The 16,376-nt window shown below is 37.8% G+C and overlaps 2 protein-coding genes across 4 annotated transcripts; one reads left to right on the top strand and one right to left on the bottom strand.

The window, feature by feature from the left end:
* Positions 1-1,283: 1,283 nt before the first annotated feature.
* LOC587779 (U6 snRNA-associated Sm-like protein LSm2) lies at positions 1,284-4,699 on the bottom strand. Its single transcript, XM_030997484.1, has 4 exons — positions 4,577-4,699; positions 3,618-3,685; positions 2,790-2,880; positions 1,284-1,810 (listed from the first exon to the last, which is right to left on the bottom strand). Exons 1-4 carry the CDS (start codon positions 4,577-4,579, stop codon positions 1,685-1,687), a joined length of 288 nt encoding a protein of 95 aa, XP_030853344.1. The 5' UTR covers positions 4,580-4,699; the 3' UTR covers positions 1,284-1,684.
* On the top strand, positions 4,687-16,049 carry LOC584679 (kelch-like protein 20). 3 transcript variants are annotated; one of them, XM_011672568.2, is made up of 10 exons: positions 4,687-4,794; positions 7,419-7,977; positions 8,656-8,814; positions 9,500-9,710; positions 10,252-10,435; positions 11,169-11,312; positions 12,020-12,078; positions 12,198-12,272; positions 12,925-13,133; positions 14,227-16,049. In XM_011672568.2, the coding sequence occupies exons 2-10, from the start codon at positions 7,447-7,449 to the stop codon at positions 14,416-14,418; spliced, it is 1,764 nt and encodes a 587-aa protein (XP_011670870.1). In that variant the 5' UTR covers positions 4,687-4,794; positions 7,419-7,446; the 3' UTR covers positions 14,419-16,049. The 3 variants fall into 3 exon arrangements, with proteins under 3 accessions (XP_011670870.1, XP_030853342.1, XP_789626.2); XM_030997482.1 differs by lacking the exon at positions 12,198-12,272 and having other exon boundaries at positions 12,020-12,153; positions 14,227-14,371; positions 14,533-16,049; XM_784533.5 differs by lacking the exon at positions 12,198-12,272 and having other exon boundaries at positions 12,020-12,153.
* The last annotated feature ends 327 nt before the right edge of the window (positions 16,050-16,376 follow it).

Here is a 16,376-nt window from a genome sequence, read left to right as displayed (position 1 = left end):
CACTAATGTATTGTATACCAATACCTACACTTTATTTACAGCATAATATCACATGTTCCGTAACACAACAGATCAGACATCTCAATTTAGTTGGACATTCCTGGATCAGTTTTCACAAAACTCTGATCCAGAGAAACAATGTACATGTACATAATCATCTCAACCTATATTAAAATCTAATTTTTTAAGTGATGAACTCTTGGGTACAACCTGTTGGTAGAAAATCATAATTCTTGGAGTAGAGTTGGTGTTTAAACTGTAAAAGATCAAAAGGGGATGATATATTTTCTGTAAAAAAAAATCCTTTATTTATGGCCTGTCTCACACAATCATAAATCTACTTGTAACTTTGAGAATATGTTGATTTTACAGCACATTTCTATGGAATGTCCACAAACTTAGTGTTTTGACAGTTTTTTGGAGTGGCAGGTCTCTAGTGTGACGTGTCATGATATAAAGGTACAGCCTGCTAGGCAAATTGTGTTTATCAAGGAATTATTAATAAATATATATTTCACTGGAAAATCTGAAGTTCTTAACGACAGGTAGAAGATAAGTTCAGATCATTATTTTAAAAAATATGGTTAAAATTTCAACAAGGAGATTCTGTTATGACACTTATTGTCATTTAACTTATATAAGCTCTGATTTATTCCATGATTTTTTAGTTCTGACAGGCAGCACATGTGCAAAAGCCAAAGTTGGTCAATAATACTTGTATAAAAACAATCTGTATCATTGATTTATAACACAAATTATAATATATTTGTCCATGGCTAGCGTTTAAAAGAAAAATCTTGCTTCTCCAGAGCTCCGTCTCTAAAGAGTTTTGATCGATCCAATATCAACTTGAAGTCAACTATCAATTGCAACTCTATACAATAGATAACTTTGCTACCGATTGGCTGACTTTCACTTGATTTTGATCAATTGCAACTCTTTCTAAAATACAGAACACATCTTCAGAATAATTAAAAACTGATATTATGATCATATTCATAATCTCAACAAATATTTAGGAATGGGTCTTTTAGTATCACATTATATCGTGTACTGTATGGAAAATCATGAGTGCAGGCTTGCTCCTTTCACAAATGTATTCAAAAGTTCAGTAAGAAGTAAAAAGGAATTTGATGCAATTACAGTACCTGTATTCCTTTGTCATGTGTTGCCATTTTATTTTAATGTAACTCTAAGATCTAAACATTCAAATGTTTAACAATTTCATGATGAAACTGATTATCAATTCTGTTTTTATTCTGAACATGCATCTTTTTCTCAGACAACCATAAAATTACCCAAGTACATTTACAAAGTTGTTTACAAAACCGCAGGAATGCATCATTCTCATTTTACACAATAACAAAGTGGCTACAGTATGTTGAGTACCAGTACCTGTCATTCGAACCAGCTACATGTACATACAAGAAACATAGGAGGACATGTCTGTCCAATGACTCCTATAAACAGAAAACAAAATAAAAATTGAAAATGAAGAACTCTTTTAGAGATGGCTTCTTTGAGATCACTCCCATGCCGATGTTAAAACGAGGATGTGTTCCATCTCGAGGCATCGTCTGAGCAAAACTTGGAGCCTCTTTATCCTCCTGCATACTCCCTCAACATTGACAACCCAGAGTTATTCTCCATGACTCAATGTCTGTTCAACTGATTTTGCTTGAAATCAAGCTTTGCTCTGTGTTGCCTCTTTCCGAGCAGCGTCCTGTAATAACTGTGTGTCGCACTCGTCCGCTGGCAGCTGAACGTATCGCACCACTGACCCTCGGATAAAACAGTTCTTCACAGAAAGCTGGACACAGAGAGAGATGAAATAATAATAATAATTATACTACCGGTATTGGATATTTATATAGCGCACATATCCACTCACGTAAGGTGCTCAAGGCGTGGTCGGTTGGATACGTCGCCGGACTGTCGATCACAAGGTCCGCGGTTCGAGTCCCGCCGTGGCACTAATGTCCTTTTGCAAGACATTGATCTATATTTGCCATACTCAACCCAGGTGATGTAAATGGGTATAACTGGCAGGAATTAATTCCTTGAAATGCTGGAGCACTGTATAAACGGCAGCCAGGCTAAAGCCGGGGTAATAATAAATGCGCCTCAGAATTGAATTATCTAGATAGACGGCGCTATAGAAATGCCTATTAATATTATTATTATCCTGGCTCTGCTAGGCTACTGTATCAGTGCTTGCAGCATTCAAGGAATTAATTCCTGCCGGTACCCATTTAACATTTGAGTGGAGAGTTGCAAATGTAGATTAATGTCTTGCTAAAGGACATTAGTGCCGCAATAGGATTCGAACCGTGCACCTTGTGATCGTTGGTCCAGCGACACATCCACTACACCACGACACCTCTAGGAAATCAGGAAGATTCTCTGAAGTACAGTGGAACTCGAACACAATCATAAGTTGAGTTTATGAAATGAAAACCAAGGAAATTTGGTATTTCAGCAAATATTTGATGATTTTCCTGCCTTTCTAAGCAAGAGATAATTAACTTTCTAGCTTCTTGTACAATTGTCCTAAACTTGGATGTCAATCCCTTCATATCTTCATCACATGACCCTACATGCAAATACAGGACCCTGCTTCATAAAACTTTATCAAAAACAAGTTACACTAACTGTTATAAGCTACTGAAATCATCACATTTGTTTGGCTGAGAGCAAATTTGTCACAGAAATTTAGCTTCTGTTCTTGTTAACAAGTCTTATGAAACAGGACCAAGGTGTCTTTCTTGGTGATCTACCAACTGACTTACCATATGTGGATACCTCTCTTGGTCTGTCACTGATATATCTGTCAGCTTGATGTTCAGGAATTGGTCTACGGAATGGAGCGTTCCACCAATACTGGATAAAAAAGATTAATTCAATCAACATCCAAACTTATAAAATACATGTAATTTATATACAGTAAAACCTGTGTTAGTGGCCACCTCTCTAATAAAGACCACCTGTCTATAGTGGCCATGCATTTTGTCTCCCTTGAGAGAGAGATGTGTGTTGTAGAATCTGTCTGCAGTTGCCACCTTTTCCGTTTCCCTCGAGTGGCCTTTATAGACAGGTTTGACTGTACCAACAATGAGAGCAGCTTAAAGAACATAATTGAATGTCAATTATCCCTCTTCATGTACAGATAATGGAGCATAAACGTAGATGATAATTTGGTTGTAAGTAATAGTGAACTATTTGGGTAAGGCACTCAACCAACTACAGTTGTGAAGAATTAATCAAGCCAACATCATTTAGAACAATTATACAAATAAGATTAACCCTGTCAATAATGTTTATTGCCATTAATTGACTTAGACACATACTCCTTGACAGGAATATCACAGAGTTGCCAATTTGCAAATCAATCACAACTTTAGAAATCAGTTTTTTCCCAAGAGTTTCTTGCTGTAATCAAAGCCAGTCTGGACTTCAAAATTAACATGGCAGCCATAAGTGTTTGGGTAATTATTGGGGGCATAGCAGGGGCATCGGGAGCAATTCGCTTTCAACTTTCTTTATCATTATTACTGTTAGTGTTAGCATTTTTTTTTCTATCTTGCTGGTTCAAAAAACTTTGATCAAAATTATTTTACCTGAGATCATTCTTGAGCTCCACTATCACATCTTTGCCCACCAAGGACTTGAAGAAAGAGTAGAACAGCTGAAATAAAGACACATATAAGATCATGACAGCAAAGATGTTCACAATGGAATAGGGCCCTATCTTTTTGCATCTACATGTATGTAGACTATATGTATCAAAATGCACCCTCTTTTGCCAGGTAGTTGTCAAAATAATTTCAATTAATTGAATTAGACAGTTGAGGAGACCAATGGTGGAAGAAATATTGAGAATGAATTCAAAGAATTACTTTATTTCGCTGTCAAAAACACCTTTTAGAGGAGTTTCAATGATGAATTATGGCTCACTGTTAAACTCATTTATTAAAAACATGGGATGACGCACAAACTTGATTTGATCTGGCATCAATTTTGATCGAGATCGCAATTTCTCCAGAAATCTTTTGATGGTAAATTTAATAGACTAGACTAAGTTTAAATTAGTTTAGAGCTAGACTACCGGTAATACATTTTCTAGTTGCACCATGCACCAATTTGTAGTCCAGAAATGTTGCTGTCCATTTGTATTTCGTAAGAACTGAACTATATTTGTGTAGAAGTTGAGAAATCATGGATCGAGTACCACATTCCTGATATTTTTACAAACTTTGGTTACTGCACTGCTAGCTGCTAGCTGCTCTGCTCAGCTCAGCAAGTGCCGCGCCGTGGCCGTGTCATGGCCATGCATGGTACATGGAATGGCATGCAACAAAAGTGCAGCAAGCATACACATAATGAACACCTACGCCAGAGTTACGGCTACAATCGTAGAGAATGTCCGATGAGAGGCACAACCCACGAGTGCGGAGGGAAGGATTGGTAACTACCGCATCTGCACGACTTTACAGGTAAATGAATAACAACAACAGTAGCCGAATCATGATTATTAATTCACAAATATACAAAGTGTAATAAAAACTCAATCACATACCATTTTTATCCGTAAGATGTGAACAATTATATATTTAACTTGATTTTGCCGCGGCCAAATGTCTCTGGAAATGATGATCACCACAAACGACTACACGCATGCGCAGATGTGGTAATGAAGAGATTTTTTTTCACCAAGTGAAGCTAACGTAGATGTGACCTCCACAAAATGATAGAATTTCTTGCCTTTGAAAGTGTGATTTAAAGATAGTTTTGACTGTAAGTATGCCTTGATACTTTATGTAAATGAAATATTAACAACAAATTTGTTTTTTCTTATATTTTAGTGTAATAATAACTCTATTATGTAGGATATTTTAAGGAAGTTATCGCTTGTTTACATGGTCCCACATACTGATGGCGATGTTGTGTAAATAGTGTAGATGTGCATCTGTCTTTCCTCAATTGTGCATTGTGTTGGTGTTGACATGTCAATGTTGGGTGACTGTGAGTGACAGCTGTGAATTTAATGTCAACTTTTTTTAATTTGTCTCTGATATATTAATAAATTAACAATGTAATTAACATATTTTACAGAGTTAGCAGACGAGGTGACGGAACTCTAAATTAATGTTAATCAAATGAAAAAATATTATTGGTCTAAATTTCAGTAGACTATGTTGCACATGATCTCTAGTGTGCCCTCAAAGTAGTTTTCGTCTATTAATCACAAGCATAAAGAAGAAGCTACCGGAAGACAGGATTCCCTTTTCTTCCGTATACTGTTGATGTTTGCCTTTGACCTTGACTTTAGCTTTGTTTGCATGTGGTGTTGGCATTATTGTGAAGTCCGAAGTCGAAGACGACAGTGACACTACACGTTCAATTAATGCAGTTTTATCCCAGTAGACATTGTAGAGTTTCATACATTGTAAGTCTTCATTTCATGAAATACTTGCCTGTGATGCTGCTGTGGCCTTGTCTTGGTTTTGCAAAACAGTGTCAATGTACTTTGTTGGTCAAGTTGGACTATCAAATCAGACAAGATGTAGATGTCTTTGACTTTTTCTTTGATTTATTCAGTATTAACCTTTTGACTTGGAGGCATTATGGATCATGATTTTGGATAAATCAGTTGCTAAAAGTTTGGACTCCTATTTACGACTTTTTTCGGTTGCAATGCCTCGCATTCTGACATTGACATTTTAGATCTCAATGTCACCATCATTCCTCGTCATTAAAATTTCTTGTCCAAATTTTTTTCAATTTAGTATTAATGAATCCAGAATGTTTTTTCTCACAATATTTGAGATTGGTACGCTCGAAAAATGAAGACAGGGCTAGGTTTCCGCTTGGTTGTATATGAACTCAACGAAATGCCAGTTGAGCAATTTTATTCAACCTGAAAGTAGAATAAAAATAAGCATCCTCAGTATACATGTCTATAACACATAAAATGTACTGCACTAAATCAGTATGCATTTATCCGGTAATGTATAATCAAAAGCCTTACATACATGTAGCATTTATTAATAGTCTTGACTCTATATCCAAAAACTCTCTAAAAGGCCTAAACCCCCTTTAATCTCTATGTCAAAATAACATATCTAGACTGAAATACTGCTTTCATAAAAACCCAAGTAACCAAGGCCCCCAGCCTAGATAAATTCCTAGTCAAGACTACCTTTAAATATATGCTGAAGAAGTTAATCCCATCTTACTCAAAGTATGTCAAACTTGTTTTTCTTATTTAGACTCATTGAACTTTCATCATAAATTCCAAAAACCTGACTTTACTTCAGTCTTTTTCTTTCATAACTCTTATTTATCTGACACTTATTTCATATGTCAATAACAATATTTGTCAACTAAAACAACCTTAAATCAACCTCTGACTAATGTCATTATAAGTTGGTGATTTCAAAAGCACAAAATCCCTCTTTATAAATGTGTGAATTAAACACTAACTAAATACTGCACATACTTTCAATGTAAACATACACATTACGCTACACACTTCTATACACATTAACATGCACATTACTAACACATCTTCGTACTCGAATGTGACACCAAATAATCATTAATTTCCACCAATTCATTATCATACACTTCATAACATCTTATCCAAGCTTTACTCACTTCTTTTGCGGAAATTGCTAGCGACTCTGAAATACCGTTGCCATTTTCCTAAACCTGGAATTCTGGCCTCTAAATAAGCATCTGAAATGATATGTCAGATCACATCCGTGGAAAAATGTGCTCTGCAACATATACACTTACATGACCCTAGAAGTAGGTCAGGGTCAATACGGTATCTTGCAAAAATCTTGGAAAAAACAAATAACTTTCACGTTTCGCTGAAACAGAGATCATGGATCAAAAAGTACATTCCTTAATATTTTTAAAGTGTAGAAGCTCAATATGATTCCAGATTGGATCTCTAATTCTCTATCGTGTTTGTACAGTATCAACTGAAAGTGTGTCAACACACAAGAGTTGGGCAAAAAGAGTTTCCCAGGCCAACCTGTAAAGCCATCACGGTAACACACAATGAGATTTGTACTAGCCTTCTTACATGACTATTTCATAGCTAGCTATTCACTGATCATGACTCAGAATTCCTTTTTTTCCATGTGAACAAGCAGTTAAGATTGTGTGACTGTTATCCCCAGTTTCAGTAGATTATTTCACTGAATTGTTCACTCTATTGTTCTTTCTTTGGAGAAGTGCCAGATTACTTAAACTTCAGGAGACATGACAGGACTATTTCTAGTGATACTAGTCATGTATCACCTTCAGAATCTTTATTAGTTTTTCTTGTCTTGTGTTTGACACCAGACACCCAATGTAAGAAGTTGGAACTTTAACTGTACTCTGACTTTTTCCCTTCCCTTTTGCAGTTATTTTAGAGTTGAGGTTCAATCATAGATGAATACAACAATGGCAGGTGCACAACAGGTGTTTGAGACGCAGCCCCAGCAGGCCAAGTTTGTCTACATATCCGATCGCCATCCAAAAGACACTCTTGAAATGACGAACATTCTCCGTAAGCAGCGAGAACTCTGCGATGTCGTCATCAACGTCAACGACAAAAAGATCTACGCCCACCGGATAATCCTGTCCGCCTGCAGCCCTTACTTTCGAGCCATGTTCACCGGGGAGCTCGCGGAGAGCCGGCAGACGGAGGTGGCTATCAGGGACATTGATGAGCGTGCAATGGAATCGTTGGTGGACTTTGCGTACACGTCCACGGTGACTGTCGAGGAGAGCAATGTACAGACTCTGCTTCCTGCAGCGTGTCTACTGCAGCTGTCTGAAATCCAGGAAGCTTGCTGTGAGTTTCTAAAGAGGCAGCTTGATCCATCCAACTGTCTCGGAATCAGAGCCTTCGCAGACACGCATGCCTGTAGGGATTTGCTCAGAGTCGCTGACAAGTTCACTCAACATAAGTTTCTGCAGGTATAAAATTCTTTACCAATGTCATACCATTATTTTGTCATACACTAGCAATACAATGTTATGTTTTTTTAAAAATCTGTATGTAATATTGGGGCAAATTAAGAATACTCCACCACAAAAATTGACCAAGTGTTCGTAGGATACCAAACGCAAGACTTAACACTAAACCTAATCCTAACTCTAACCCTAACTCTAACCCCAGGTCTTTGATGTTTATGTATAATGTACATTAACCCTGTTGGTGGAGTATTCTTAAGTTAAGCCATAATATTGAATTGGTAAAGTCTATGGACTTCTTCATCTACACAGTAGCTCTTCTCTTTTTTTGAAATGCACCAATATGTGTATATGACTTTGGTTCCATCCTTGGTAATAAGTTGCTAAACAATATAATGATACCACGTTCATTCAAAGTTTCTTCTTTATCATGAATCAGGCCATTTAATTACACTGTAGTTTGCCCGTAAATTGAGTTCATACAGTACTATTGTTAAAAACTTATTTATTTTATTGTAGAAAAAAGAGAACAGGGTCCCATTATCAATATTCTGCTTGCACATGAACATTCAGACTTAACATTGAATAATTATTGATGTGAAAACCGAGGTCTGGTCTCTGGAGAAGTTGTACATGTGTATTTATATAAAAACATTCTTATCATGATCATCTAATTCCTAGGTCATGGAAAGTGAGGAGTTCATGCTGCTGCCAGTCAATCAACTCATGGAGATTATTTCTAGTGATGAATTGAATGTACACAGTGAAGAACAGGTCTATAATGCAATCATCTCATGGGTCAAATATAACATTCCAGAGAGAAGAACACACTTAGCGGAGGTATGGTATTACAAACTTCTACTTTTAAATTGATCCGTCCAGTACAAGTCCACATTTTGTGGCTCACCTCAACTTTTTGTCCAAAGGAATCTATGTGATGCAAAAGCAACAGAAAGTGTTCAAATTTCTGCACAACTTTGGCCAATTTCTGTTGCATTGCAATACATGTCAGTTAATGTTTGGAATTTTGATAAGAAAATGATCATTAGATATTTAAATTGACAACTTATTGAAAGCAAATTTATGGAAAATCATGTTTTTTTAAAGTGCAGACTAATTTCTCATTTATTTATCTTGCTTTTAATGAAGTTTGACAGGTTCCACCAATATTCATAAATTAAGATGTACTTCGTTTGGATGAGACGTGATATACTGGTATATCTTTCACATAATATAACCACGCACGCCAGCTATTCCCCACTCCTGACGACGGAAAGTCAACCTGTTCGAAACGTCGAGCCCCACCTACCACCCATCCTCTCAAACCGACACTATAGTTTTGTTTAGAACTATAAGCTCAAAGAAAGATTACCAACAGTCCTTTTCAGGACTACACACACACACTCAAGAAAGAAAGATTACAGACAGTCCTTTTCAGGACTCCCCACTCCTCCCCCCCCCCCTCTCACATAGTGCAACCGTTAGCCTACTGTATAATATACTCTTCTAACATGTTTTTTTTTAGGTCTTACAACATGTGCGGCTCCCTCTACTGAACCCCAAGTTCCTGGTAGGGACAGTAAGCTCAGACCTGTTGATCCGGAGTGACGAGGCTTGTAGGGACCTGGTGGATGAGGCTAAGAACTATCTACTCTTACCTCAGGAGAGACCCCTGATGCAGGGTCCTAGGACCAGGCCTAGGAAACCAATACGGTGTGGAGAAGTGCTCTTTGCAGGTATATAGTTGATCTTTGGTCTTAACAAGTGTCATTGAATGTAATTGAATTAAACGTTCAAACATATCTTTGTTCAGCTTATAGCTATGCGCAGGCTGCACATGCCCAAAGTTGTATCCTCATATTTAATCTTGATTCATGACACATCTGTACATACATACATGCAAGTGCCATAAAGGCATTAATGCAATAGCCGCGTGTCTTCTGAGGGAAAAAAGATTGTTATGCATGATCAAAGAATTGGTGATAACATATTTCAAGCTTTATAAGAAGGCCATTGAATTTTACAAAGGACCCATTCTAGAGGATGACAGAGGAGTGATATGGAGTGATACTGCACTGGTCAAATGTTTTTGAAATTGGGATAACGTTATTCAATTGATTGATACACTACTACATCAGACTGAAAGATGTAGTCTGGTGTTTTGTGCTTTGTTCTAATAGTTACTCAATACTTTCACATCTGCAAGTGGTCCCTCTCACCTTCATGGAAAGGCCAATTGCATCAAATTGAATTGAATTGAATTGTTTACATGTTTAGTTGGAGGTTGGTGCAGCGGTGATGCTATCTCTAGCGTTGAGAGGTTCGACCCACAGAGCGGTGAATGGAGGATGGTAGCACCCATGTGTAAGAGACGTTGCGGTGTGGGCATCGCTGTGCTAGATGACCTCTTGTATGCAGTCGGAGGTCATGACGGGTCATCGTATCTCAATAGCATAGAGAGGTGAGTCATTCATGGTCCGTTTATCTCGGGTGCTCCGTTATTAACGAGCCTTTGCTTTTAGGGACACTCAAACTGCTTATTTTGTATTACATGCTTTGTATATTTGATTTTAAAGCCCCTCTGCACTAGTTGGGCCAGGAGGGATTATACCTTCCTGCATGGTCACTGACAGGTGGTTATCTCATCAAATCAGCTCTCAATTAACATAAGAAAAAAGGGATCATGGGGATCATAGAGGGCGCAAGTAGCTATAAGTAGTGCAGTGGGGCTTTAAATCGTTGAATAACGTGCACTGAACTACATGTATTCTGAGAACTGAAAATTGTTTTCTTTTCTGATGTAAATGGTTGGGTTTAAGTTCAGGTATACATTTGATAGGTCCACATGGCAAGAAAAGGTAGGGTTTCTTTTGTAGGGAGTGAAACAGTGCTAGTGAAGATGGACTAGATTTTCTTTTTCGTTTTTGCTCAAGCTCAGAATTAAAATCAGAACAGAGAACACAAAACCCATGGGGCTGAGGTACTATTAGAACCTGACATGACAGCCAAGTCTAGTGTGGTTTACAAGTGGCCATCGTAAATAGAAATTGAATTCTCTCTCGCCTCTCTCTTAATTGAGAACTTCAATTTTTAAAACTATTTACCTGTTATTGAAATTGGCTATTAAAAGACATTTGGAAATGTTATTGTTAAGTATCATCCCCAAATAAATTGACTTTATCTTCACTCATCAGATATGACCCTCAAACAAACCAATGGAGCAGTGATGTTGCTCCGACGAGCACATGTAGGACGAGTGTGGGCGTGGCGGTCTTGGACGGTTACATGTATGCTGTAGGTGGCCAAGATGGTGTATCATGTCTCAACATTGTAGAAAGGTACGATTCTTCTTATCTAAAACATTCCATTATGTCATGGATGCATACTGCTTCACACACAAATGACCACAGGCCACATTCTGTATCCATTCCTTCTTATATTTTCCTTTCTCCTTTTTGTTGATATACAGTAATTGATTTTGTGTATTCCAAGTACAGTAAAAGCCTTATCACATACATGTATATATTAAACTGTATGTATTATGCATCCGAACAAAGCCAACTATTGTTGATATTGAGTGTAAAGACTGTCACATTAATTAAATTACAACTTCTTCTCCAAGACCTTTCAAAGGCTGGTGATCTAGGGCATCTTGCCTCTTTCATAATGTCCAAGTGTCTTTCCCATACATTATCATCTGTATACACATTAAGGCTGTGCATTACCGTGTAATGAGGTACTCCAGTACACTCCCAGGCTTACAGGCGTTTTTCGAAGACGGACCTGGGATACTTGTGTGTATGGTACTGGCCAAAAAAAACACTATTATTTTCCTTCTTAAAAAAAAAAAAAAATTAAGAAACATGGCGTCCAAGTATTCGAGTACGAGAAATCTTACTCGAGTAGTTGTCATCAGTGAGAGTACTCGAGTATTCGGGTACTCGTCGCAGCGTTAATACACATCTACTTTTTGTACAACTATCCACAAAATTTTTCTTGCTTTATCTAATGTTCTTTGTTGTGTGTTTGTTTGGATGCATTTCAGATATGAACCACACGCCAACCGTTGGACAAGAGTAGCATCTATGAGTACCAGAAGGCTAGGAGTGGCTGTAGCTGTCCTAGGTGGCTTCCTCTATGCTGTAGGTGGATCGGATGGAACATCGCCTCTCAATACAGGTAGGTTTATATCAGAGTATCTTCTATGAGTACCAGAAGGCTAGGAGTGGCTGTAGCTGTCCTAGGTGGCTTCCTCTATGCTGTAGGTGGATCAGATGGTACATCGCCTCTCAATATAGGTAGGTGTATATCAGACAGTAGGTGTAACGGTTGGAGAGGCTTCCTGTTTGCTGGAGACGGATCAGAGAGGACTGCAGATCAATTATTACTTTACCACTTCATGCTCTAGAGCAAATTTTGTACAACAGATAAACAATCAAGTTCTTAGTTTGAGACCAAATATACAGTGCGTCCCAGAAAAATGAAACCGAGAACTATAAATGTTTTTTCATAACTGAATTAATAATTTACACATATTTGTAAAGCTTAGATCCTCCTCTTTCATTTGATGCAACTCATATGATGCATGAAGTCTTTCGTCTTCTAGAAATGTGATTTTCTCTTTGAAATTCAGATACCGGTCGCTTAATGACTTTTTGTACCCTATCTTCAAATTGTTTTTAATCACTCATGTATGAAAAATGCATCATATGAGTTGCATCAAATGAAAGAGAAGGATCTAAGCTTTACACATATGTGTCATTTATTAATTATAATTGTGATTAAGTTATGATAAAACATTGGTAATTCTCGGTTTCATTTTTTTTGGGACGCACTGTATAAGTTCCTTTTGGAGCCTACACGTGTATGTTACTACTTAATATCTTATCACCCCCAAAATCAAAGAAATAAACAAGAAATTACCAAACATTCATTTTCTTTTTTGTCCAGTTGAAAAGTATGATCCTCGAACAAACAAGTGGACTCCGGTGGCACCGATGGGTACGAAGCGCAAACATCTAGGATGTGCAGTCTACAATGACATGCTGTATGCAGTGGGTGGAAGAGACGAACAGACTGAATTGAGCAGTGCTGAGAGATATGATCCTCTATCCAATACATGGAAACCTATAGTTGCTATGAACTCGAGACGGAGTGGGGTAAGTTGATGATGTTTTAATAATTGGCGTTCTTACAACCTTGGGTTTTATTTATCTCTTGATGTAAAACACATTATCCATGGTCACTGGTACAATTACAATCTTTATACTGGGGAGTGTTTCACTAAGACTAAGCTTGACTTTAAGTTGGACTTAACTATGGCAGGCCATTCATGCCATTGGTTGCTCTCCGTATTGGTCTCTCAACTATGTTCTTTAGATAATATTTTTTCCTTCAATATAATGAACCATCAAAAAAATGTAAATTCTGTAGATTTGTGACCATGATTTGTTTGTCCCTTGAGAGACCAATGCCAGTAAACGGTGAGAGCAAACAGTGGCATGAATGGCTTGTCATAGTTAAGTACAACTTAAAGTCAATCTTAGTCTTTGTGAAACACTCCCGTTTTATTTTTGATGAATATATGTACCTGTCTCCTAGCTTGGTCTTAATTCTGCACCCCCCCCCCTCCCCAAATCATGATCTGATTCGTAGAGATTGATAAGGAAAATATGATGTTCTAGAAGATAAACAGAAATTTAAGACCTCCAACTATTTGATATATTAAAACAATGACTTTTTTACTGTGGTAGTTGCCTATCTGCACTAGTTTGGCCAGGAGGGATTAGACCTCTCATCAAATCAGCTCTCAATTAACATAAGAAAAAGGGGACCATGGGGGACCAATGGGTACCGCTTAGGCAGTGTTGGCTATATAGAGGGTGCAAGTAGCTACAAGGAGTGCAGTCCCGCTTTAATAGGATGTGTTGATCAAAGTGTTTGTATTTTGCTGCTAGAGTAAATCTTTATTTTGTTATCCATCTGCCCAGTGTGATATTATCCCTGCATCTAAATATTGGAATAGGCTACCTTTAATACTCCGGCAATCACCATCTGTCTCTTTATTCAAAAAGGGACTTAAAACATTTCTTTTTTGTAATCCAGATCTTTAGGATTCTGTAAGTTTCATTTGCATTTTTTGTAGGATTCTTGTTGTAAGCGCTTTGGGCCGCTCTGGCAAAAGCACAGTATATCAATAATAATAATAATAATAATAATTTTTATAATGTTATCACTTTGAATGCCCACTAGGTTGGACTTGCCGTAGTGAACGGTAGACTGATGGCCGTGGGTGGGTTCGATGGGACCACGTACCTCAAGACGGTAGAAGTCTACGATCCAGACACCAAATCATGGCGTATGTGCGGCAGCATGAACTATCGTCGATTGGGAGGAGGTGTCGGGGTCGTCAAACTTCCTCAATCGGAATCCAATGTTTGGTAGCACAGGACTATTTCAGACTTTTTTTCTTCTTTTTTGTTTTTTCCAGAATGTGTGTTATATGAGCTGTACGTTCAGTGTAAATCATGGCAATGAACTATCGCCGATTGGGAGGAGGTGTCGGGGTCGTCAAACTTCCTCAATCGGAATCCAACGTTTGGTAGCACAGGACTTTTTCAGACTTTTTTTCTTTTTTTACCAGAATGTGTGTTATATGAGCTGTACGTTCAGTGCAGTTTAGCGCAGTATTATAGGGTGTAGGTATTTCACAGATCGTCTACTTGGAAGCAAAAGGATGTTAGCTTAGTGAGTGGGAAAATGACTTAAAGGGGATGTAGCATGGCAAATACTGGTTAACGCCATCTACGACTTCTTTTGGACAACTGCATTTTAACGAATGGACTTATGTTGTTCGCGAAACAGACCAAAATATCTCCTCACGCTTCGGTTTCGCATATGGAACACGAACATGAATATTGCGGTCGCGTCATCCGTAGTAATATACCCGATTGGCCTCGAGTCAGGCCACGGGAAAGACAAGTAGTCTCGTCATGCTACAACCCCTTTAATGTCCTCCTGGCCTCCGAGCTTATGATGTATTTGTTGCATTGGAGATGTTACTCTTGGATATTGACCCAGTTCACCCCTCCTGGTGTAGCTGACTGATTGAAGGAACCATTTTTTAGCGACCGTAGAAGAATTGCGCCTCCCAAGAGAAGATGTACCTGATGAGTGTGTCAAGTTGATAGCCTCAGTAGAGCTCAGATCAGACCATCAAACTCGAGGGAATGATTATTTCAAAGCCATACTGTATAGAAGCACGGCTGCAAAATCTCCCCCAGTGCCATCTCAGGTCAGCTGTAACAGTATGGTCCCGCTACTCGCTGCTTCCCTAGCTGCGCTGTTGGTTCTTGCATTGAGTCCTCGATCTGCAAAGTGGGAATTAGGTATCGGGTCACGCACTGTTGGCAAGTTGACTATGAAATGGCACTGCAGTAAACTGTATGCTATGGCAGGAAGTTAATCAGTTCAATATCTCTTTAATCAGGGATGCCAGTTTTCAGGCAATAGCCTGAATTCAGGCCCTGGCAAGTTATTTTCAGACCATAGTTTAGGCTTTTTTGTGTACAAAATAGCTCATTCTAGCTGATTTTCAGGCCCTCGATCAATACTAACTGGCATCCCTGTTTAATGCATATTCATCTACCATTATACCTGGTAATATATGTGGGTAAATACCTTAGATTTACCCTCAAAAGAAACACTGTTGAGTTACACTTTCAGTTGACAATTACTGCTTTTCGAAACAGTTGATCGTTGAAAGTGTTTGGTATCATCACATTTTGTAGTATTATACTAACAACAAATGCAGCAAACATGATTAGATATACACGCCTACACGTTCATGCCTATGCATTTATCAATGAACATGCAGGCACCTGTATATATCATGCCATTCATTGTGAGCACAGATAAGATGATGCATAGTATTACTTTAATATAGGATGCATAGTAGACAGAGAGCTTAGTGTACATTACAAACCATGTACATACAAATGAGATAGAAATTTACGTGTAAATATTGTGAATAAATCACTGGAAGAGTCAATTGTATTCAGTATCATATTAACAAAGAAAAAGCAAGAAGATTTGTACTGAAAACAGTAAATATTGTTTCTTTCTAAAACGGTAGAAACTCTTGGTAGATGAGTTGTTTTATAATTCACACTGCAAATTTTTAAAGGGGTGTGTGTGATAACGTTTCTGTATTTTTGTTATTGTTATTGTTGTTGCCATTTTCTCTCCATACTCTCTCCTTTGTAGACATTTCTTATAAAACATACACTTGCCCTGTAAGTTTTCCGCTAAAGGCAAAGCTTTTGTTTAATATTTATGTTATCAAAAAGCATTTCATTGATTTTTGCAGTAGTTTGTCTCTAAAATCTATGACATTTAAACAC

The sequence above is a fragment of the Strongylocentrotus purpuratus genome, unplaced genomic scaffold, assembly GCF_000002235.5.
Source record: "Strongylocentrotus purpuratus isolate Spur 01 unplaced genomic scaffold, Spur_5.0 spur5_scaffold_4, whole genome shotgun sequence".
NCBI lineage: Eukaryota > Metazoa > Echinodermata > Echinoidea > Camarodonta > Strongylocentrotidae > Strongylocentrotus > Strongylocentrotus purpuratus.
Note: the sequence above shows the minus strand (reverse complement) of the source record. Positions and strands in the feature narration are given on the sequence as shown.